The following is a 24,456-nucleotide window of genomic DNA, read 5'->3' as shown; positions in this document are numbered from 1 at the left end:
GTTTGGCCTTCCAAAAGAGGACACAACTAGAAATCAGAGGTTAAGTTGTATTTACAACACTGTTCCAGAACAGTTCAACCCAAATATTTAGATGTGTGCTGCGCATTTTATGGAGGATGAGGACTGTTTCCTGAACCAGTAGCCTACAATGCGTCTGTGGCACAAAGGCTGTTTCTATAAAGTTGGGCAGTTCCAACTTTGCAATAAAGGACAGTCTGGCGCTTCTGACTCACACAGCCTGTAAGTAAGTTTTTTATATTTAAATAATTTGCCACTGCTGATTCAAACGTGAGTTTTGAGCAGTGTAGAGTAGGCTTGTTGTTTGTTGTTTCTCCGATCACAAATGCAGACATGGTTTTATGTTTACGCAGCGCGATACGCAACGCAATGCGTAAAAATACAGTATAAGTCATTATAATCAGTAATTATGTCCCCACTGGATGCAACAAATGCTTTGTTTGTAATGGGCTTTATTGGTTTTGTCTCGTCCTGCTGGGAGACGGCATCACAGTATGTTAAGGGGCGTAACATTTCCGTCACACGCTTGAGGCATTCGGCCAATCACAATGCACTGGATAGCTGGCCAATCAGAGCACACCTCGCTTTTCAGACCAATGAGCTAAAAATCGACACGTTTCAGAAAGGCGGGACATAGAGGAGAAACAATAGTGTACATTAGATGGAAAATAATGTGTTTTTTGAACCTTAAACCGCATAAACACATTGTATTACACCAAATACACAAAATAATGTTCTTTTTAGCAATGTCTTATGACCCCTTTAATAAAGATCTAAATAAACTACAGATCTACAAGTTCTTTTAATGAAAAGTGGCATCTGAGGTCAAGAACTTTTAGCAGTGAGGTAGGCTACATATATACCTTTTTTTTTACTCTTTTAAATCTATACTAATATACCTTACATATAGATATAATAGAAGTGACCTTAGCACATCACCAGATTTATTTGAACAGATTTTAATGAACCAAATTAAACTACATCACTGGATCCTTTCATCTCGAAAGTTTAGTATTTGAGACAATGCATTTAAGTGCATCTTGACCGATTGTATGATGCTGGGCATGACGCATATCGTTGCGTCTGTATCTTCTCTGTACTGGATGGATTTAGCAGTTATTTCAGCCCAGTGGCGGGATGAAGCACACCCAGTCGTGCAGCTGCCCTGGATGTCGATCAGAGCTTTAGCTGAGGATTAATGATAAGTGCCAGGGATGACTGTGCTCTTCAGTCAAGAGAACAAAAAGCATATTTTATCTGGGTATCATAAGAACCTATTAAAAGGTTAGATGTCGTTATTAAGCAAAATGGCCTCCAATCATCCTGTTAATGATTTGAGCCTTGAGATTTGCAACATAAGTAATGATCAACAGTGAAGTATTTACTATGAAAACAGGCCAGTTATAGTAGAACTATTATTGGAATGAATGCAAATGTTGCCTGTATTGATTATAAAAAGTTCACAGGCTAAGAATATGATACAAAGGCAATAAAGGTCAAATTCACTTTTAATGTGTCTAATTGGTCATAAATGAGCATTAGAATGTGTGATGGGTTGTTTCATATTGTAGAACTACAGGATGTTTTGAAAGGTACTATTGTGTGGCTATTTAAAAACATAAAGACAGCTGATAAAAAGCAGACATGCTGTTCATTCTATGAGAATGACACTGTGACTCCAGTCATTCCCAAGAGCCCATTTTAAGAGTCAGTGAACGCCTGGGACGTATTCCTATCAGTGTCATTATTTGTACATGGCATTTCCAGCCTTAAAACATTCTGACATGTACTTACACACACACACCCACACACACATATAGTTCTAGCTCACTATAACCTTTTGGTTTATATATTTAGTAACCTAAAAGAAATAAGTAATTAAAACCGTGCAGAAAGTAATTATTTTGATTAAAATGACTAAGTATCCTATTGTTCATCCTGTGCAAGCATGAAATATCTGCTAAATTAACATATTTACTGATCTCGTCAGATCTTGCCGATGAAGAATTTGTGTACACATCAATTATAATTTCTTTGAGAGAAAAAGAAAAAAAAACTTTTCTTAAAAGATGATCTGCCTTTATAAGTGCAACTTAAAATTGTACTTGATAACCATGAATCCTCAACTCAAGAACCAGGGGGCGTCATTGGATAAGATACCAAAGTAGTAGCTCATTGGTTGAAGAGTTATTTTTAAACCCCTTTAAAGCGCCCCCTTCTGGTAAACAGTTGAACACAATAAACACAAGCAGTACCTTATACTGGGAACTGTAGCCATGACTCAGTGAGGTAAATCTGCCCTACAAAAACTCATTCACACATATATTAAAAAGTGTGTGTACTTGTTTAACCATACCTGTGAGGGTATCACAAATGTGCTCACTTATTTAGCGAAATATGAAAACTCACTAGTGAGGACATTTTACTGGTCCTCACTAGTTGGGGGGGAGTGAATGTACAGCGCTCTCGCCCACCTTCAGTACCACGACTGAGGTGCCCTTGAGCAAGGCACCAAACCCCCAACTGCTCCCCAGGCGCCGCAGCAAAAAATGGCTGCCCACTGCTCCGGGTGTGTGTTCACGGTGTGTGTGTGTGTGTTCACTGCTGTGTGTGTGTTCACTGCTGTGTGTGTTCACTGCTGTGTGTGTGCACTTTGGATGGGTAAATGCAGAGCACTAATTCCGAGTATGGGTCACCATACTTGGTCACATATCACGTCACATCGCTTAAAAATGGGACAAAACATGGTTTTATTTTAATCTAGTGTTTTGCACATGTTTCGGTGATGGGTAGGTTTAGGGGTATGGCTTGGGTTAGGGCATAGAAAATATCATTAACCTGATATAAAAATCAGTGTACTAATATACTGAAGTGTTTGTGTGTGTAAAAACCTTTTGATAAACACTGATATTCTAGCCAAGAATATTTTATTACATCATACAGGTATCAATAACCTACATGATGTCAATGTGATCATCATTTTAAAGATTTCAATGTTTTGTAGTCACTGCATTATTAAAGAGGTCAGATTTCTTCCTAAACATGTTCATTAAAAGTGAAGTGACATGTGGCCAAGTATGGTGTCCCATACTTGGAATTTGTGCTCTGCATTTAACCCATCCAAGTGCACACACACAGTAGTGAGTAGTGAACAAACACACCCGGAGCAGTGAGCAGCCAATGCTGCGGCACCCCTGGGAGCAGTTGGGAGTTTGGTGCCTTGCTCAAGGGTCTCACCTCAGTTGTGGTATTAAAGGTGGAGAGAGTGCTGGTTATTCACTCCCCCCACCTACAATTCCTACAGGACCTGACACTCAAACCTGTGACCTTCGGGTTACAAGTCCGACTCTCTATCCATTAGGCCACGACTGCCTCCCCACTATTGTATGGATATAACACTGCTTACATTTACTTCATAATAGTGTGAGCTTTGAATAACAGGAGCTACAGATTCAGTCATTGTAGTGCCAATTTTAATTTTTAACAGGAATGAAAACAAGACTGTGAGAGACAGAAATACATGGCAATTGTTCAGCTGATGAAACATCTTTAGTAAATACATTCAATAGACAGAAACTCAGTAAAACAGTAGTACTGGGTTTTTACAATTACATATGATGTTGGACCTTCATACAGTACATGCCATTGTAAAGACTGCAAGCAGGGGTGTCCAAATTCAACTCCTACAGAGTTTAGCTCCAAACCCAATTAAACACACCTGCACCATCTAATCAAGGTCTTAAGCATACTAGAAACTTCCAGTCAGGTGTGTTGGAGCTCAATTCTGTCTGTTGTACATAGCCCCTCAGGACTGAGTTTGGACTTCCCTGGTCTATGCCTTTAGGTTACTTTTCATTTTGATACAAAGGTTCACAATCTTCATCTAAACATGAACTAAAAATACTGTATGATCACTTGAAATCTTTTAGTTGAGGAATTGTAGACGTTTTTTATAGAATTATAGATTTTAGAACAAGAACAATAGGACACACATTTATTTACAGGAATACATCACATTACATGCTCATATGGCACATACCAAAGACACTATATTTAATGTGGAGCTAATTAAAGACAGCAAGGAGAGAGAGCAGACTGGTGTTTGTAAGAGACAGAAAAGATAATGTAGTTGGTGCAGACCATAGAGGGACTCAGTGATTGACAGAGACAGGCAGCACCAACAGCTGAATCTAAGAATGGAGAAAGCAGCAGAGAGGAATGAAGATACAGTACAAAGGTTAGAGCTAAATATGGCTGAATTGAAAAGCACCCCAGTAACTGTACACAGCATTTAGTGACGTTTATACAGCAGTGAACCACTGACATTTTACGAGCAGTGCTTTCTGCTCATCCACTGAAAAAAGAACCAAAATGTGTCATTATCTAGAGGTTTAAGAGTTAATGGAATTCATATTAGCTGTTGTGAACATTTATGCACTTGTCAGTTTTGTCCAGTTTTTTTAACAGTGATCATCTGGTCCATCAACGACAATACAGTTACTGTTTTCACACAGAACTCTCTAATTGCAACATGACACCCGCCAACACCAACATGCAGAAGGCGACAACATTTCTTTTTCTGTTCTGAGGGGGTGGGGAGCGTGTGGGCCATGTGAAAGGTCCAAGAGACCCTCTGTTAGAGCAGTTGTGCTGCTAGAGAAATGAAAGAGACCCACGGATACAAAGAACATGGAAATCAGGAATGAACAGGATTTTCTTTCTCTTGGATGCAAGGAGTAAACGGAAGTTTTTGGCTGCGAGAACATAAAGGGGGAGTGCAGATCCCGGAAAGATACAGATCAGAGGAGAGCTAGGCCGTGAAAATCTCTTGAAGGACACAGGGTGTAAGAAAAGGAAACTACTAAAGCAGCACATTATATTTTTATACCTGGATTAAATGCAACAATATATGTGACTGTAATTACAGAAGCATATCTACAACATACATTGCCAGAAAAGTGATTCCAGTGAATGAGAACACCCTTTTTCAATCAGTTAACTAAAAAACACACTTGCATGGGTCATTGGACAAGCTTACATAAATTGTGAATTTTTTTTATCATTTACATCAGGAGAATTTTACAACACCAACACACTGCAGCAGTCCCTGAGGAGGTTTTGTTGGATTCTGAAAGAGACTGGACTTTAACAACAACCAATCCATATTATCTGTAATTTGCTGGTATAGTTAAGGAAACGATACAAATGTTTCTAAACTCTATCCTTGTGGTCATTACTGACCTGGCAGCTGGACTTCTTGGCAACGCATCATTTCGACGTCATTTTCATTTGTTGCTGTCATCATTGCTTTTGGTTGGGCCGCTCCTGAGCCTATGGGTTTCCCATTATAGTGTCTTTGCAAAGAGGACTCACTTTCTCTACAGGTAAGACACAAAAGAATCATATCTGTGCAATTGAATATTCAATTAAGTAATACCACACCAGTGCTGCTGTTTTGCAGGTAATCACAACAGCAGTGAGTGTGACAGTGCTTTATACGACAGTCCAATAAGTTAATATTGAATAATTTACATTTTAGACAAAAAAAAGTTTTGAAAATGATGTGTTGTAAAAAGTAAAGATCTAAGGCCTTTGTATACAGTACATGTCATTGTAAACATTATAAGTATATCCCTCATAGATAGGTTTTATTTTCCTCCGCATTAAATTCAAAATACAGTCTAACCTGATTAAGGTCTATAGCATTCCTGAATAAATCAGAGTTTTTGAAATAATCAGTTGAGTGAATGATACAATGACTCACTCATGAAGATTGTGGCTGAAAATAGGCAAAAAAAACAGTATTTGAAAAGAGTATTATGTCTGAATTTACAGGCTGCATGTGAGTAATTTTGAGTAATTACTTATTTACCATTAAAAAGTATATTCTATATAGTATGATAAATATAAATGATTGACGATGGTAGTATGAATGTAATCCAGACGTACAATCGTCATGTTTTCATTGTCATGTGATTTACAAATCATCTGCCTTGACCTAATGGAATAATAAAGTGTCCATTGGTTGTGCACTTCAGAATCTCACCAGACGCAGTAGGTCAACCGGATACTTTTCGCTTCCTGTTTATTATGAATACTGTAAAATTGAAAATACTACTCTTTTCACATACTGGTTTTCGCCTCTATATAGTAAGGAAAATATGCATATTTAGATGCAGCCACCGTATTCTTACAATTGAGTGCAAAACATATATAGGATACACTGTTCTCTATATTAATACAGTAATGTATTGGTCACCATTCATTTTTAGGGTGTTCCTGCGCTCAGGTTGGGGCTGGACCTGCATCTTTGTTGGCTCTTTTGTCTTCGTCCTGTCTTTCTCAGTTCGTCGCTCTCTCACACTTTCCCTGCGACACCTTTCTCGGCTAGCTGTGGCAGGTGGACTGTGGCTGGGCTTCCGCAAACTGCTTTGTCTGTTGGAAAATGCCACCGGGAGCTGCTATGAGCCCCTCAGCTCCACTCTTGAGTTGGCTTCAGGGACCAATGGAGATCAACCATTACTGCTTTTACGAGAAGGTGAAACAAAGGAGGCCTGTGTCCGCTCTGGCATGTTGTGGCGTGGCTATGAAGTATCTGAAGATGCCCTCCTACTGTGTTTGTGCTGCCTGCTTCTAGCTGAGGAGACTGCAGTGTTTGGGCCCTACCTGAGCCTGGGTGGACCCTCTGGAGCCCCGCTGCGCATCCTCTTCCTGTTCTGCGTCCTGCTGTTGAGTCTCTGGGTGTTCCTGCTGCTTTGCCAGCTGGCTTACTTCCCACAGTTTCCTACTCAGCTTTTGGGAGGTGCCATGGGTTGTTTGAGCTGGAGAGCGTTGTATCAGGGCTGGTACCGACATGGGCCTAGTTGGTACTGCCCTGGGAGGCCAGGGGTGGGACTTTTGTCTACACAGAGCAAACAGGAAGAGACATCTGAGACACTGTGTGAAAGTAATGCTAAAGAGATCAACTAGAGAAGGCTTGAGCAATTTGCTTGGTACAATTTGGACTAACTATACATAGTGGTGCTGCAGTATACCAGTGAAAACCGCAGAATATCCTGCCAAATCGCTACCAATACAAGCTGAATGTATATTTGATCAGTTCTTTATCAAAATTGCTGGTCTTTATATATTTTATTAATGCGTGCTTACTAAATCCTCTCTCAAATTGAATAACATGGTCAAGAAGGTACTTCACCTAAAAGTTTCCTTCAAACCTGTTTGACTAAGATTTTCACTGTTGTTTGAATATTAGACTTTCTAAATATCTTCTTTTGTGTTCCATAGAGGAAAGGATGCTATACAGGTTTGGAACAACATGTGGTTGAGTAAGCGGTGACAGAATTTCCGTTTTAGGGTGAACTATGTTTAATGATTTAAAAATTAATCAGGTTCGAGTTTAAATATATTTGGCAATAGTTTGAACACTAATACAGAACTGGTTTCACACATAAAACCATGACTACAGAATAAATGAAGACACAAATGAGACATATTGATTTATTAGATTCTTCCTTAATCTCAATTTGTTTTTTTATTACAAAAATATTCACAGAATTTCTCGAAAACTTAAGAAACTTGCTATTCATTTATGCCCAAATGCATATGTAATTTAAAGACAGAGAAAATTAATTCTGGGTCAGTGTGGTATACATTTTTATGCAGTTGTCTCATTTTGCAAAAATCTCTAAACATGAGCCATCTCTTGAACAAAGCTTTCACAAATGAAAAACCATCAGTGGCCTCACAACAGACAAAAAAGGGGTGTATATAAGAGATGCTTATTTGGACCACACAAGACCATGCTTCAAATTTCTAATGAAAAAGTTTAATAAGGCAAGAGTAGGAATAGCTCCTGGTTAAAAATGACAATAGTACTGAAAAAGATTCTTTCCATCCATCTATTAAAAAAAAAAAAACTGTACAACAAAACCATAACTACCTAACTTTGAAAAAAGAAAAAAGGTGACACATGAAGAAAACTTCTTGCCTGCTCGAATGAAGCTCCAAATAAAAGGCTGAAAAGGAGAAAAACAATCTCTGAAAAACTCGCCCAGAGCAATATAAAAAGGCATGTTCCTTCACAAAGTACAATAATCCCGAACGGCGGTTGGTTCAGACAGTCACGAACCGTTCATCATAGGAATTTCAGATGTGACACTGTCCAATGGCTGCCAGACGCAATCCATGAGCGAATCGTAGAGCTCCTCACTGCGCTCCATGAATTGCTTATTTAATGCCTCCACATCCACCTGTGGGTTTGGGTCTGAGGGAGAAGAAAGATAGTGAGTAATTAATAATGTGTGATCTTGCTCTAATCAACAATTTGGTCAATTAAACAGCCAAATGAAATGTTACGAAATATTACCTTCAGCAGGGTCCTCCTCAGCATCCTCTGTGCCATCATGTGACTGCTGAAGCAATACAAAAAAAACAGTCAATTGCAGAACAGAAATGGATTGAATTTATATTTTAAAAAAACATTAATCTTCATCAATCACTATTAAAAATACCTCTGTGGATCCCTGCATGTCAAAGGGCATGGGGGGCATCCCCATGGGTGGGGGTGGTCCCATCATCCCGTGTGGAACTGGAGGAGGGGTAGCATATGGGTTGTAGCCGTAGTTATAACCGCTGTACTGATCATAACCCCACTGTGGATAGTAATTGTTGTAAGGCTGTTGATAGTACTGCTGTTGATAGTTGGTGTTGTAGCTGTTATTCTGGTTGTGGTAACTGCTTGGTTTATTGCTAAAATGAAAAAAACAAAAGAATATGGTGAGATTTCACGTGCATTTGTGAAGTTAAAGTTTAAATATCAGGATTAAGTCTCACTGACCACATAAAACTTAAATAACAATGACAAAACATTCTAATGAAATGTACCCTTTGTTGACAGCAATGCTTATCCTGATGGGTTTTCCTCCCAGGCCTGATGCGTTCTGAAACTCCTCAAGGGCTTTCTTCTGTTCGTTCTCATCGCTAAACTTCACAAAGCCATAGCCCCTGTACATTTGAAAAAACTAGATCATCAGCAACCACTCCCTCACTCTTCATGCGCCTCATCATGCAGTATATGCTTATTTCAATATGTATTCAGAAAGTAATAATTAATTTGATGGTAGAACTGAAATTTCTCTTTTACTTTTAACATGAAGTAGCATCACTTCAATTGTGAGTTGCTCTCGCTTACCCTATATGGGGAAAACAATAGTTTTAGCAGATTTGTCAAATCACATCCATGTATTGTCTGGCCCTTTTTAGGAGAGGGAGGGTAAAGAGTATCGACTGAAAATAAGCTTTTAAAAAATACAAAATAAAAGGTAAAGGAGACCTCATCTAGTTCAACTACCTCATCTTTGGTCAACATCAGTAGGTCAAACTGTCAGAGAAAGCCATGATTGGTTATGCAGTACAGAGTTGGCGGCCGAAACATTTCATACCTGGAGTTCCCATAAGGATCAGTGACAACTTTGGCTCCTTTGCATGAAGGGAATTTTTTCAGAAAGAACTGATGAAGCTGGTAGTCATCCACTTCTGATGTGAGATCTCCAACAAAGACCGAAAATTCTGGGCTGAGGAAGAAAGTGAACGTGATGAAGTGAAAGAAGCCTCCACAGTTTGTAAAATGTAATATTTAACAACAAAAATGCAGCTACTTTCTTTTTTTTTTTTTTGTTCCTCAACAAGAGATCAGCAACTAAAAGTTTTTTTTTTCTGTACATGGTGTACTTACCCAGGCTCTGGCCTTTTCCCATATGTTGCATAGTTTAGCTTGAATTTCCTGGGCTGAAATGCAAACATAATACAACCATTGAGCAAATCAAATGACACTTTGCCTGTAGTATGGAGACAATTCGCTGACAAATAGAGTTATATTATTTGAGTAAGGAAGCTATTATTTCCACATACCTCCACCAATCAGTACTGGCTTTATCCCATTCGTCAGCTAGTTCCTAACAGAGTTTATTCACCAGCTTCAAACAAAGTCATTTTAAAAACAGCCTCAACCACCTTCCTTAGGGAAGAAATTGAGCTCTGTAACTCGCCCATCACTAGTAATATATGGAGTAATAATTCAAATGTCTCATATCAGGTGGGGGCCATGCTGGTTATGCCTTCCTATAATAATCTACATATATGAATGCATTGAAATCAAATATAGATGCCAAAACTACACAATCTAATGAGTGAAAGTTTGGCATCTTACCGGATTCGATCCTGGAACCAGCTTCCCATTAAGCCTCTGCACACAACGGTCAACACCGGCCTCATCTGCTAGTTCTACAAAACAGTATCCAGCCGAGCCTCTGAGGAAACACACAAGACAATATTCAATGATTTCTGTCAACAAACATACACAAAAGACAAAATCTGGCTCATCTCAAAGGCAAATAAGCCAAGTAATATAATAATATACATATTTTCAGTGAGTCTGGATATTACTAAAGGGGTCATATGATGCTTTTTTAAAGATCATTATTTTGAGTATTTGGTGTAACAGAATATGTTGACATGCTTTAATGTTTAAAAAACACATTATTTTTCAAATACTGTACATTAATGTAGGTCCTCTATGCCCCGCCTCTCTCTTTCGTTTTCTACAAAGCCCCTCCTTCCGACCAGCACAGTCTGCTCTGATTGGCCAGCTGACCCAGTGCATTGTGATTGGCCGAACACCGCAAGCACTCGTCGGAAATGTAATGGCCCTTAACATAATCGCGAGCTTCATCTTTCAAAATAAATGTAGAGACAGAGCCCGAAAGGGGAACAGAGTCGTGTGACAGACACAGTGATGAAGCTGGTATGTGTTTGCAGTACACACAAGCCACGGTTAAGACAGCTGACTCCACTGTGATGTGACCCTGTCTCTCTCTCTCACACGCACACGTGCGCGCGTGCGCACACACACACACACACACACACACACGATGAGCAAAACTCTTCATTTGAACAGTCAATAGCAAATACTTTAATAACAAAACAGTAGCTGATTCAGAAGCACCAGATTGTCATAGCAAAGTCAGAATTACCTCCTCTCCTAGATTCACGAAACGGTTGTCCATAAAATGCATTGCTGTTCTGTTGTAAGTAATCTTAAAGATTCCTAAATGCATCTACTTTCGGGAGGCCAAATAAAGTGCTTTTGCTTTCGCACTGAAACACAGTGCCTCCCTGACATAGCTGCTTCAACACTAACTGCGGTTACTGAAACCACGCCTTCTTTCTTTGCGTGAGCATTTGGGCGGCATTATGCAAATATTTCCACATAGTGATGTAGATATGTGCGGGCGTGTTAGAACGAGCTATTTTAGGGGGGCGTGGCAGAGTCTTAACTTTGATCAAGAATATCTCTTTGGTTTTGAGACTTTAGTCTTTGCAACTTCAGGGATCTTATCTATGCACAATTAGCTTGTAACACTCCAAAGAGAAAGGAAAACTTGAAATGGCATCATTTGACCCCTTTAGCAAAGAAAAAAGTTGCCTAGATACTAGTTTGACATGTTTTTACATAGGGACTTTTTTCTTTTTTTAAGTCTTTGTTTAGGAGTTATAAGCCATGAACCAAACCAACCAGCTATGAGATGAATACATGGCTAACTTTGATTTGAAGCAAAAAATTATATTTGAAAATAAGGGAAAAATACAAAACGGCTTCGATGAGGGGAAAATCTACAATGCCATGAAGCATTGCAAAAGACAATGAAGTTAAAACCTATGGAGAAATATAAAAGTATTGATTATATAGAGAAACAATATACTTTGATAAGTTAAAAAAACTCAGTGCTTTATGGGAGTGGATAGGCAGGGTTTTTTTCTGGCGTTTGCTTGTTGATTATGATTTGTGGAGATTTCTTTGCAGAATTATGGGTAATGTAGTTTTTAAATGGAATTATGTTTAAAAACATTATTTTTTAAAAAAAAATTTAATATTGGGGGCTGATGGCTTCAACAAAAGCATGTACCATCAATTAACAACCTCATGGCAGGTCTGTCTTTAAAGGTTTATAGGTTATCATTAAAAACATATTTCCTGCTTGATGGGCTTTTTACATCAGGAACCCAACTGTTGCACTTTATTTAGAGAAGTAATCTTACCCGGTAACTCGATGTGTAATTATTTTGACACCGTAGGCAGTCTCTCCCATAGTGCTGAAAGCTTGCTTAATGAAGTTTTCATCCATGTATGGGTCTAACTGTAAAACAAATAATGTGATTAATGGCCTGTCAGCATATTTTAAACACACACCAACCATGTGAATGATTGTTTTAACCGTGTTAATGATTTACATAGGGAAGCAGAGAAGTTCTGTCGGTGATGTAGATAAGTTGACTTAACGTACAGTTTTGTGAATTACACCTTGTTGTATAATTACTGAATCAACTCGAAATCATAACCAGGACATGTAGTTTGTTTCATTATTTACACTACGAGTCTACGACATAAAAACGCTTATGCAAATATGAGAGGCCTGCTGAGAAAATACAAACCACGGATTAATTACGGCCATATTTATAAATGTGCTAAAGCATTACTTTAATTCGGTGTACATTCAGCATTTTTTTCTCCAGTTTAGTGAGCGTTTGAGTGGCCTGTTGGCCATGCTTGCGTAACATCGAGCTAAACCCACATGCTGCTGCTTTCTACAAACTCGAAGAAAAGTAAACAAAAACACAATACTTACATCACCCATCCATAAACTTGTCATTCTGTTAAACATCTTGCCGGCTGAAACTGTTGCACCTCAGAGGTTTGCAAAATTAAGCGACAATTGGCTGCAGAATTTGCGTAGTGGTTCTTGAAGCTAGCAGAACGTTACGTTTACTGAACACACACACTTCCGCTTCCGGCAGCGCAGAGATCAGATCCAGTGAATGCGAGAGTTCACTCCTCCGCCAGTCTGTTTGTTAGGTTTACTCGGGGTTCAGCACACCGCATTTCTGTACAGAGTCCATGCATGGGTACATTTTCAACAGTTTTTGTTTTTGTAATAAAATTAAGTAAATAACACTCGATGCTTCGCATATGTTATTCTGAGTTTGACTTGAAGGGGGCAGTAGTGAGTGTTGAAAACTCCGGCCAGCCCTCCCCACTTGAGCCGTACAGCAGAGGAAGAGACCTGAGGACGTAATATTGCATGTGTGTCTCAAAGATTACAAAAAGCAGTAGATAAAGTGTATGGGCAAATAATTGGAGCTTCAGATTATCACTGGCTAAAACTCAATTTATATGTTTCACGAAAGGGAAAAATGTACCAAAGGTTAAGTTGAAGTAACAGGAGCTGGAGCAAGTCTCAGTAGTTAAATATCTCGGTGTTTGGATGGAATCTAGATTGACATTTGCAATGCACATTAAAAACCTGATTAAGAAATGTAAAACAGGAGTACATATCTTACGATGTCTATCTGGGGTAGAATGGGGAGCTTGTAGATTGTCATTGAAAATAATTTATTCTACATTAATCAGACCAAGTTTAGATTATGGAAGTATTATTTACGGATTTGCATCTAAAATCACACTCAAAAAGATTGAAACTATACAGAATCAAGCTCTTAGAATATGTTGTGGTGCGTTCAAAACATCTCCCATTGCAGCCATGCAGGTAGAAGTTGGGGAAGCTCCTTTATTCCCTCGTAGGTATAAATTAAGAATGAAGTATTGGGTTAATTTAAAAGGACATAAAGAGAGTCATCCAGTAAAGGGTGTGATTGAAGAAAGCTGGAAGCATGGAAACAAAAATATTAAAAGCTTTGGATGGATTGCTAAAAGGGAAGCACAAGTTGTTGGTATTGCAGACTGTGATGTTAGCCCTACTGTGATATTATCCAGTATACCACCGTGGATTTTTCCTATGCCAATAGTCGATTTTCAAATACAAATAAAAATTAAGAATGAGAAAGAAACCCCTAAGAACATTATTGCACAGCAGTATTTAGATCAGACTTATCCATCGTGGTTGCATATTTATACTGATGGTTCTAAAGACCCTATCTCTGGCAGAACACTCGGGATTGAACGCTTCACTGTTCATAACTGGAATGCATGAGACTGGTCTATGTGGGAATTGTGGGGAGAAAGAAACGGTGGAAGCATGTAATATATAATTGTACAAGGTATGATGAAGAAAGAAAGGAATTCATATCATATTTAAACAAAAAAGGTAAGGTAAATAAGGATTTGGAATACTTATTAGGATATGAGTTTAACAGAGATAGAGAAGGATACAGGATATTAATAAAATACATATTTACTACTGGGTTAAGTGAAACGATTTAAATATAGACCGTGGGTGCTCTATTCTATTCTGGATCTTTAGGAGATCACGGATTTAGTCTGGAGGAGCTGAACACGCAGCGCCAGGTGGAGCCTGGGGAGAAGGAATGGGATGGAGCATCGAATAATTATTTAAGTAGGAATATTTGTGTATATACGTGTGTAAGAACAGGAAAAGCAAAAACAAGTAAGAAATTGATTATAAATAAACCATGACTGCATACCAGCATAACAGTAGGTGGCGATATGCACACAGGATGTAACACGCCAAAAAAACGTTAGAAGAAGAGACCTGAGACGCAAGACGTGATGACTTTGGTATGATATTGATTGATGGAAGGAAGCAGTAGCCGAAATGAACACGTTACGAGCAACATTTCTGCGCTTTTCGGGGACACAGAGTTTGTGTCGGTATGTGAAACCAAACAATTCTTTAAAAAGCTTGTGGTAAATTAGTTTGCTGAACGTCTTTTTGATTGTGAATTTAACCACCAGCGTTAGCGATAACCTGACCTTTGCCATGAACCCAATGAAATATTGGTATTAATCTAATCAGAATATATTACAAAAACCACAGCTAAGCAAAGATTACACAAAAATACAGTGAAAAATAGTGTAATGATGGAGTATAGTTACAGTACAGTATGCAGTAATGAAATGTAGTGCAATAAATGCTGAGTCTCCTTCAGTTTGTCTTTATTCATATTAAGTTACTTTTAAGTTTACATTAGTCGTGCAAATCAGAACAATGTACAAATTCACCTGTATATTTATCACTTTTCAACTGAGTTTTGAGGAAGACTTTCAGTCTTCAGGACTCATGTACAGTGCATGCATGCATGTGTAGGTATTTTACACTATATTCTAATTCACTTTCAGGAGTAATGGCCCTCACTCTACCATATTCAGCTGCAGTCAGCTCCGCTCTATCAGTTCCTTGGTTCTGTCAAAGACAGGAGCTGAGCAGAAACCTGTCCTGCAAGCAACCCTGAACACCAAAGCAGAGGGAGCTTGTGTTTTCCAGCAGTCACTCTGGCACTATCAACAAGTCCGCACAGTCAAACGTGGGACAGAATATCAGCCGAAGAACATCAAACGAAAGAGGACCCATGGGTGGATCAAAAGAATTAGCAGTCCAGGTGGGATCGAAGTTATCCTGCGCCGAATGCTCAAAGGACGAAAGTCCCTCACGCATTGAGACTCTGACCGGACAGTTGCTTTGATAGACCTTTGAAGTGAATCTCAGTTGAATGTCAGCTGTGCAGTAGAGCTTTTGAGTTTCTATTGAAAATAGTTGTCAAATTAAAGTGATTAATGCACAATGGCGCCAATAGACTTAATTGGATGGGGGTTTTTTTATTCAGTTTGATGGATCTTATCCTCCTTGATACTTCCAGTTGAGCATATTCATGTCAAAGTGTTTGCTGTATGTAGTGTTACACTCAGATCAGAGCATTTACTGTTTGATTTTTGATTTACATGAGTTATCAACATATAAGTAATCAGAATGGGAAAAGAGGTATAGGTGAGAAGATAAAAAATTATATACACATAAAAACTAAATTTGTCATCATCAGATTCTGTTCCCATTATTCTGACTAGTTTAAAAATTTTTATTATGTTAATAAAAAACCTGCATTGTCATGGTGTATTGTATCACATTTTATTGTAAGTATTATAGTTCATTTTTATAAGCAATTGTATATGCATTTAATTTGTATTATGATAATAGTATAAAAGTAAAAAAAAAAAACCGGGCTTTGAAGTAATGGTGTATATTGTGTTTGATATACCTTTTTTTTCTTTTCTTTTCACAGTAATTCCATTTTATTGCATTGTGGGTTCACACATTATAAGATCAAAATTAGCAAGGACAATGCATTGTTTTTAGATTGTCATATTTACTGTTTCAAATAAGAAAAATAATAATGCATAGAAAAATATAAAATCTATACATTTTACAGTGCTCATTCAAATGTCCTTTCTTGCTTGCCCATGCCTAAACTGATTTTATCATGCAGGTGACTCAGCATGCCGCCTTTAGTAAGTAAACTATATGGAGGTCTCTGATTAATATATTGTATTAAAATGATTTTTGACATGCAGTTCCACTCACTACATGGTTGCTTTACCACATTTAAGCAAATGTTAAGCATTACAATCAGTGCTATATATTAACTGAGTAGTATCACCATTTCATTCACTGTTTTTTTGAAGGATTAGAACCAAAGTCTGAGCTTTCACTCTTCAACCTCAGATGGAAGCTCTTCTGATGAAGGGTTTTGGGCAATATTTGTGTGTTGTGCATTAGTGGCCCTTGAGGCATCTTCTGGTTTCACTTGTTGTTCAGAACCAGTACATGGATTTTCCTTCCCAAAGTTGAAGAGTTTGCCTGGATTGAAGGACTTGCTGGGAGACTGTGATTTCTCGTGGCTCCCATGTGTAGCTGCTTGTGTGACTGCTGCAGCTGCTTCCTTTTTTAACTCTTGGGATTTGAGGAACTTCAGAAAACCTGGAAGTTTGGCCTCACCGCTTGTGGGAGAAGTGGTAGAGGTGAATTTACCCTGAAGTGGGATTATCTGTTTAAGTTTCATTACATTATTGTTGCCTAAAAGGGAGCTGGGTCTCTTGAGTTTATCTCCGGAGCTGAACTTGGCCCCTGGGCTTTTTTCATGGTGATGTTCTTCACCTCCATTCAGATCGGACTTGACTTGATCTTGTCGTGCCAATTCCTCTACCATTTTTTGATGCTCCTCTTCTTCTTCAGACTTCCTCCTTTGCTGCTGCTGGTGCTGCTGTGCGAGGCGTTCATGTTTCTGATGCAGAAACAGACAATGACACACCCTTTTAACTCAACAAACCAAGATTTTTTCTTCTCAACGTGATGATATACACATTAAAATTACATTTAGACATTGCAATGGACATTGTTAGTCTACTACACTCATGTGCTGTGCTACCTTGAGAGCCTCTCTCCGCTGGTATTCAAGTTTAGCCATCTCATCTGCCACCCAGTTTGGAATATCAGGAATTGCAACATGAATTATATATTTGAGCAGAATGGCGAAGTGCTGAAAACCATATGAGAAGGGTTATGTTCCATTTACTACATTTTATACATAATTTAGCCAAGATTTAAGTTTGTTATACACAATGTATATAAACTACAAAATGTTTTTTAGGAAATTAATACATTTATTCAGCAATAACTTGTCAGAAGACATTTACAGTATTATAAAAGATTCTATTTCAAATCCTGTTCTTTTGAACTTTCTATTCCTGAGAAAAATATATCATGGTTTTCACAAAAATATTAAGCAGCACAACTGTTTTTTTAACATATATTATTAATAATAAAAAGAAATGTTTCTTGAGCACCAAATCAGCATAGTAGAATGATATTTGAAGGATCGTGTAACACTGAAGACTGGAGTAATGATGCTGAAAATTCAGCTTTGCCATCACAGGAATAAATTATTTCTTAAAATATACTGAAATAGACAACAGTTATTTTAAAATAATATTTCACAATATTACTGTTTTTACTGTATTTTTTATCAAATACATGCAGCCTTGTTGAGCATACAAAAAATCTTACTGACCACAAACCTTTTTGCAGTTTTTTTGCTATTCATTCTTACCTCTAGCACTACAACAGAGATAATGGCCATCTCAGGGCTCAACCAGGGGAAGAGTCGTTGCAGCTGTCCACACTGGCCAATGAGGTAACAGTTCACAATTATTGCGATCAGACCCATTGCCTCCATTGCGGTCTGTTTAAATTTTAAAAACAAACAAAAGCAAATGAACACAAACAAGAAATACAATCGGCTATGAATAATTTACTAAGCAATTACTCTGAATGGATCTCCTGACCTGCCATTGTCCAATGTTTTCAACCCTTTGCCCAAAGGGTCTCTGGAGGCCTGTGCAAAGTTTTAACGCATCGCTTCGGATTTCTACAATGTTGTTTATGAGGGCACACATGGCTGCCAGAGGAAATGCAGAAGAGAAGAGCACAACGTAGCCAAACTGTATGAACATCTCCTGGTAATCCTGAAGAGTATCCTGCAAGTTGAAATAAAAGAAAATTATCTTGTTTTTGATACAGTTTGTAAACCAGCCATTGGGTTCAGAAAGTAGCAAATAAGTCACATAAATAGCATTTCTACACTTGTATGATTAATAACAGCATCAGCTGGTCAGGCTGATGATATAGATAGAGGAGCACAGACCTCATAAATTAGCATGCAACTTTCAATCTCTGGTTGGGTCAAAACAGTGGATTCGTTCTCCTCTGGAGGATCCATCCAGGACATTTTCTTTTCCGTACTGTTGTTTTCCCCAGCAGATTTGGTCTTTCTTCTCTGAGTTCCTTGAGGTTTACTCACGGAATCATCTATGTCTCTATAATCATTATCATCGTCATCATCATCATCATCATCATCATCATCGTCATCATCACGTATATCAAATATTAAGGATGGATCCATTCCTTTCTCCACGAGGGTAGGACTGCCATCGTCCTGTAAACTGGCCTGTGTCGGTGCTTCCACAACCTTGTCCTTGTATTCCACCTTCTCGGTAAAGCTGACCTTCCTTTGCTTTAGTCCAGCATCATCATCCCCTTCCTCTGTTTTGGGAACTCTGTAGCTGGCAATTAAACTCCTCCTTTCTCTCTTTTCTGATTGCTCTGGAGGTGAGCCACTTTTATTCACATCCAGACTGGCTTGGCAAGTCAGTCGTATCCTTTGCACTATTAAATGACTATAGTTCAGGAGCATGGTTTGAATTAAGTCCCATAATGTCCTCAGAGCACCTAATTTATGGTGCTCGTAGAGATACGGCTGTAACACTTCTTTGATATTTTGTAGAAATTGGCGGAAGATCAACAACGTGGCCAGCATCTGTAAATTAAAGAGCGTCATTTTTTGTCTGGGCTGCAGAATGATTCATTCATGCCACTTTGTGTTTGTTTTAATATTATTCTGCCATCTGTGTATTACCTCTTTTAACCGCTCCATGTCTTTGAGATAAAATCCAATGTAGAAAAGGCTGAGGTAAGAATTTATGAACTGAAACTTTAAAATGCAGAACACGATATTTAAACATTACTGATATACACAATACTTCATAAATTCATCAAATACACGTTTTTTACAGTATGGTGATACATTAATAAACTGAACATCTCCTGGTATATAGAAATAGATGAAATAAAGCATTAAACTTACAAAAACAGTCTTGAGGATGAGATTATTGTCATAAGTGCTTTGAAGTCTGTAATTTTCTGTTAAAATTGAAAAAATGAACAAACAGGTGTCGCTGAGGAAAAAAGGCTGTGAAATAACCAAAAATGCAAGTTTGCTGCTAATATAATGACCCAATTTATGTCCCAATCTGGCTAAATTCAATAACACGTACTGTGTAATGAAAATACAAATACACATTTAATGTTGTAAATGTTATTAACAGATTTAAGTCTTACCCATTTCATTGAGCCAGCGAGCTATTTTCTTGTACACTTCATCACATACAGTAACAGTTACAGCCAGAAGAATTTTTGGGAAAAATCTACATATGCTTGGCAACTCCTTTGTTTCCATGACAAATTCCTGTAAGAGACAGAAGTCATGAATCCTGAATATCCATAAACAATGTTTAGTTGAATATGGAAAACAAATATATTTGAAACTTCATTGCAGAGTTTATTTGAAATAATCTGCTGTAGCAAGTTTTGTAACAAACGTTACAGAGTATCCTTACTTGAAGCTCCAGGCAGATAAACATGGCCAAACAGACGAAGCAGAGACAAAGGATGCAGATGGGAAGGCTGACCAACCAGTGGAACATTCTCCTCTTCCAGGGTGGGTAGAAAAACTCTTCACAGCCAGTCACCGGACTGCGACGCTTAATTCCCTGATATACATGTAGCAAAAATTTTTAAAAAGTATAAACTAGTCAGTAATATATATAGTACTGTCCTGAATAAGCTATTTCACATTACAGATGTTTACATATATGCCACAAGACAAAATAATAAGTGCATTTATAAAAATTACCCCATTCAAAAGTTTACTGTTGAATCTTAATACTGTGTGTCGTTTCCTGGATGATCCAAGACTGTTTTTATATTTTGTGATAGTTGTTCATGAGTCCATTGTTGGTCCTGAGCAGTTCAACTGCCTGATGTTCTTCAGAAAAATCCTCCAGCTCCTGCACATTCTTTGGTTTTCCAGCATCTTCTGCATATTTGAACCCTTTCCAACATTGACTGTCTAATTTTGAAAGCCACACAATACATTAAGAGACTGGGGGGGGGGTATAAACTTTTTAAATTGGATGATCAGGGTAAATTGTACTTATTTTGTCTTTTGGGAAACATGTAAGTATTTATGTAGCTTCTGAAGTCCAGTACTAAATGAAAAAATATGATCCTTAAACAAAACGAGAAGAATTTACACATCATCATCCTGTTCAAATGTTTAGTTTGTAATAGTTGTGTAGGAGTCCCTCAGTTGTCCACAGTGTGAAAACATGGATCTCAAAATCATACAGTCACTTTTGTAAAAGGTTCAAATATGCAGAAGATGCTGGAAAACCAAAGAATGTGCAGGAGCTGGAGGATTTTTCTGAAGAATAGCAGGCAGTTGAACTGCTCAGGACCAACAATGGACTCATGAACAACTATCACAAAATATAAAAACAGTCGTGGATCATCCAGGAAATGACACATAGTATTAAGATTCATAATAATTAAGGAAATGTTTATAAATTCAGTTATTATTTTGTCTTTATATGTAAACATCTGTTATGTGAAATAGCTTATTCAGGACAGTACTAAATAAAAATAACATGCAATTTTCATGATCCCTCTTATTTTGTTTCAATTATTAACATTTTGCACATTCTGCAAGGGGTATGTAAACTTATGAGTACAACTGTGTGTGTGTATATATATATATACAATTATAACTTTTATTCTGTAAGGAAACATTAAACTGATCAATGATTTCTATTTCAAATAAATGCTGTTCTTTTAAACATTCTATTTATCAAAGGTCAAAGTCTTGACACACTAAATCAGCATATTAGAATGACTTTTATATAAATAGAGGTGGTCATTAATGACCTTCACCTGCTGTTATCAAACATTTTTTGTCTAATAATTTAAAGGGGTCATTTGATGCGATTTCAAGTTTTCCTTTCTCTTTGGAGTGTTACAAGCTGATTGTGCATAGATAAGATCCCTGAAGTTGCAAAGACTAAAGTCTCAAAATCAAAGAGATATTCTTTATCAAAGTTAAGACTCTGCCACGCCCCCCTAAAATGGCTCGTTCTAACACGCCCCCACATATCTATCTCACTATGTGGAAATATTAGCATAATGCCGCCCAAATGTTCACGCAAAGAAAGAAGGCGTGGTTTCAGTAACCGCAGTTAGTGTTGAAGCAGCCATGTCAGGGAGACGCTGTGTGTTTCAGTGCGAAAGCAAAAGCACTTTATTTGGCCTTCCGAAAGTAGATGCATTTAGGAATCTTTAAGATTACTTACAACAGAACAGCAATGCATTTTATGGACGACCGTTTCGTGAACCTAGGAGAGGAGGTAATTCTGACTTTGCTATGACAATCTGGCACTTCTGAATCAGCTACTGTTTTGTTATTAGTTTAAGTATTTGCTATTGACTGTTCAAATGCGGAGTTTTGCGCATCGTGTGTGTGCGTGCGCGCGCGCGCGCGCGAGCGAGAGAGAGTGAGAGAGAGAGCGAGACACATCACAGTGGAGTCAGCTGTCTTAACCGTGGCTTATGTACTGCAAACACATATTCATCACTGTGTCTGACACGAGACTCTGCTCCCCTTTCGGGCTCTGTCTTTACATTTATTTTGAAAGATGAAGCTTGCGATTATGGTAAGGGGCGTTAAATTTTCCGACGAGTGCTTGCGGTGTTCGGCCAATCACAATGCACTGGGTCAGCTGGCCAATCAGAGCAAACTGCGCTTGTCGGAAGGAGAGGCGGGGAGGCGGGGCATAGAGGACCTACAATAATGTGCAGTATTTGAAAAATAATGTGTTTTTTGAACATTAAAGCATGTCAACATATTCTGTTACACCAAATACACAAAATAATGATCTTTAAAAAAGCATCATATGACCCCTTTAAGGTTTCATAAAAATGATGTCAGCACACCCGGAACTGTGGACGGGGTTCCTCTAGTGACTCTGCTGGGGTGTCCAGCGTTCCCCACTTATATGCCAGTTCTGCTTCCCGCCGCTTCCATCTCTCCAGGAAGAGTGTTGCCCACACAACATTGAAAACGGCAAACACCACACAGCAGATATCCTGACTTGTCTGCATATCAGAAAAGGTTGGTGATAAAACAGTGCCTTCTAACCAAATAACAAACTCTTGTATACTTTCTATACTTCCAATCTAAAGCTATAGGATTGTGATATATCAAGGAAAACAACCTGCCTGATCAGACTCAGCAAAGATCCAGAGCAGAAAGCCAATCACTGCTGGATACAGCATAGAGCTGGTGTAAAAGCCCAACCAAGCAAAGTACATGCCAATCTTCACACCAAAATAATCACACACGTCATCTGTCAGGAATGGGAAAACAAAAAAATTAGGCTTAATCTGCTTTTTTGCAATATAACAGTATGAATAAAATTGGCCACATTTGCATAATTATATGGGCAATCCCAAGATAAAAGGCCCTGTTGATTTAATTGTTTACTAAAATATTGTTAGATTGGCACTAAAGTGAAATGCAAACCACAATACAGTGAAATATGCCTCAACTAACATCATAGTTTCAAAATGTATCACGTTTCCTTATAAGAGGGGCTCCTTCTTAGAGATCTCATTACACATAACAAAACATGTAGTGACTCGTAGATTGCATTAAGAATTCATACTGTAGCACTTCATATTTGCTCAGAGCAAATCGGTCTGTACTGAAGAAAGCAGGTAGGTACACATAAGTTTGTTTGCTAAAGGAAGAGCCTTGGCCTGAAATCTCATTATACAACCATTGGAAAGCACCAACCATTTCCGAATAACTAAAAGGTAGTCGACTCCTGTGCATGTTGGCAAAAGCACAGGCGTTCTCACCTAGAGGTTGCCTCTCACAGACTGCCTGAACCCAGGACGTCATCAGCTGATTCAGGATTCTCTGCTCATGAAGAGGAAACATTTGAAGAATCACACCCCTGGTTATAAGCTCTGGTACTGCCAAGGACACACAAAATTTTTATCAGATTTGGGGAAAAAACATGAATTCTTAAAGGGGTCATATGATGCTATTTCAAGTTTTCCTTTCTCTTTGGAGTGTTACAAGCTCTTGGTGCATAAAGAAGATCTGTAAAGTTGCAAAGAATAAAGTCTCAAATCCAAAGAGATATTCTTTATAAAAGTTATAAGAGTCAACCACATCCTCCTAAAACGGCTCATTCTAACACGCCCCCACATATCTATGTCACTATTTGGAAATATTAACATAATGCCACCCAAATGTGCAGCAAAGAAAGAAGGCGTGGTTTTAGGAACATCAGTAGTGTTGATGCAGCCATGTCAGGGAGACGCTGTGTATTTCAGTGCCAAAGCAAAAGCACTTTATTTGGCCTTCCGGAAGTAGATGCAATTAGGAATCATTGGTTAAGATTTATTTACAACAGAACAGCACAACCCAGATGTTCGAATTTGTGCAACGCATTTTATGGACGACAGTTTTTTGAACCTAGAAGAGTACAAGGCTGGCTGTGCACAAAGGCTATTTCTTAAAACAAAAAAAAGGGTCAATTCCGACTTTGCTATGACAATCTGTCACTTCTGAATCAGTGACTGTAAGTATGTTTTGTTATTAGTTTAAGTATTTGCTATTGACTGTTCAAATGTGGAGTTTTGCGCAGAGTAACTGCAACTGCGTCGTGTGTGTGAGTGTGACTGTGCGTGAGGGGAACAGGGTCACATCCCAGAACAGTCAACTGCCTGTCAGAAATCATAGCACGTCAGCTGTCTTAACCACGGCTTGTGTACTGCATCATCACTGTGTCTGTCACGCGACTCTGTTGCCCTTTCGGGCTTGAATTGATGGTAAAAATAACGACATTAGTAACTGTCTTGATATTTACTTTGAAAGCTGACGCTCACGATTATG

General features: G+C 38.3%; 4 protein-coding genes across 5 annotated transcripts in view; 2 read left to right on the top strand and 2 right to left on the bottom strand.

The window, feature by feature from the left end:
* The first annotated feature begins 3,999 nt into the window (after positions 1-3,999).
* Positions 4,000-7,499, top strand: fitm1l (fat storage inducing transmembrane protein 1, like). Its single transcript, XM_016272098.1, has 2 exons — positions 4,000-5,402; positions 6,291-7,499. The coding sequence occupies exons 1-2, from the start codon at positions 5,224-5,226 to the stop codon at positions 6,985-6,987; spliced, it is 876 nt and encodes a 291-aa protein (XP_016127584.1). The 5' UTR covers positions 4,000-5,223; the 3' UTR covers positions 6,988-7,499.
* A 432-nt stretch (positions 7,500-7,931) lies between these two features.
* On the bottom strand, positions 7,932-12,872 carry trnau1apb (tRNA selenocysteine 1 associated protein 1b). Of its 2 annotated transcripts, none has more exons than XM_016272080.1 (9): positions 12,702-12,872; positions 12,115-12,212; positions 10,226-10,325; positions 9,752-9,804; positions 9,459-9,590; positions 8,902-9,021; positions 8,529-8,766; positions 8,384-8,429; positions 7,932-8,281 (listed from the first exon to the last, which is right to left on the bottom strand). In XM_016272080.1, the coding sequence occupies exons 1-9, from the start codon at positions 12,735-12,737 to the stop codon at positions 8,139-8,141; spliced, it is 966 nt and encodes a 321-aa protein (XP_016127566.1). In that variant the 5' UTR covers positions 12,738-12,872; the 3' UTR covers positions 7,932-8,138. The 2 variants fall into 2 exon arrangements, with proteins under 2 accessions (XP_016127566.1, XP_016127575.1); XM_016272089.1 differs by having other exon boundaries at positions 8,384-8,426.
* Positions 12,873-14,564: 1,692 nt separating this feature from the next.
* LOC107585198 (probable 54S ribosomal protein L34, mitochondrial) lies at positions 14,565-15,919 on the top strand. Its single transcript, XM_016272108.1, has 2 exons — positions 14,565-14,701; positions 15,170-15,919. Exons 1-2 carry the CDS (start codon positions 14,646-14,648, stop codon positions 15,486-15,488), a joined length of 375 nt encoding a protein of 124 aa, XP_016127594.1. The 5' UTR covers positions 14,565-14,645; the 3' UTR covers positions 15,489-15,919.
* A 55-nt stretch (positions 15,920-15,974) lies between these two features.
* The window catches only part of LOC107586092 (anoctamin-8-like), a 12,484-nt gene continuing 4,002 nt past the window's right edge, over positions 15,975-24,456 (bottom strand). Inside the window, exons 4-15 of the mRNA XM_016273331.1 lie at positions 23,412-23,539; positions 22,770-22,897; positions 22,485-22,646; positions 20,057-20,209; positions 19,779-19,905; positions 19,525-19,580; positions 19,297-19,371; positions 18,526-19,197; positions 18,167-18,358; positions 17,932-18,063; positions 17,251-17,361; positions 15,975-17,106 (exon numbers count right to left, since the gene is read on the bottom strand). Coding sequence (XP_016128817.1) covers positions 16,531-17,106; positions 17,251-17,361; positions 17,932-18,063; positions 18,167-18,358; positions 18,526-19,197; positions 19,297-19,371; positions 19,525-19,580; positions 19,779-19,905; positions 20,057-20,209; positions 22,485-22,646; positions 22,770-22,897; positions 23,412-23,539 — 2,512 coding nt within the window. The 3' untranslated portion in view covers positions 15,975-16,530. The remainder of the gene's footprint in view (positions 17,107-17,250; positions 17,362-17,931; positions 18,064-18,166; positions 18,359-18,525; positions 19,198-19,296; positions 19,372-19,524; positions 19,581-19,778; positions 19,906-20,056; positions 20,210-22,484; positions 22,647-22,769; positions 22,898-23,411; positions 23,540-24,456) is intronic.

This window comes from Sinocyclocheilus grahami, unplaced genomic scaffold (genome assembly GCF_001515645.1).
Source record: "Sinocyclocheilus grahami isolate Dianchi unplaced genomic scaffold, SAMN03320097.WGS_v1.1 scaffold5.1, whole genome shotgun sequence".
Lineage (NCBI taxonomy): Eukaryota > Metazoa > Chordata > Actinopteri > Cypriniformes > Cyprinidae > Sinocyclocheilus > Sinocyclocheilus grahami.
Note: the sequence above shows the minus strand (reverse complement) of the source record. Positions and strands in the feature narration are given on the sequence as shown.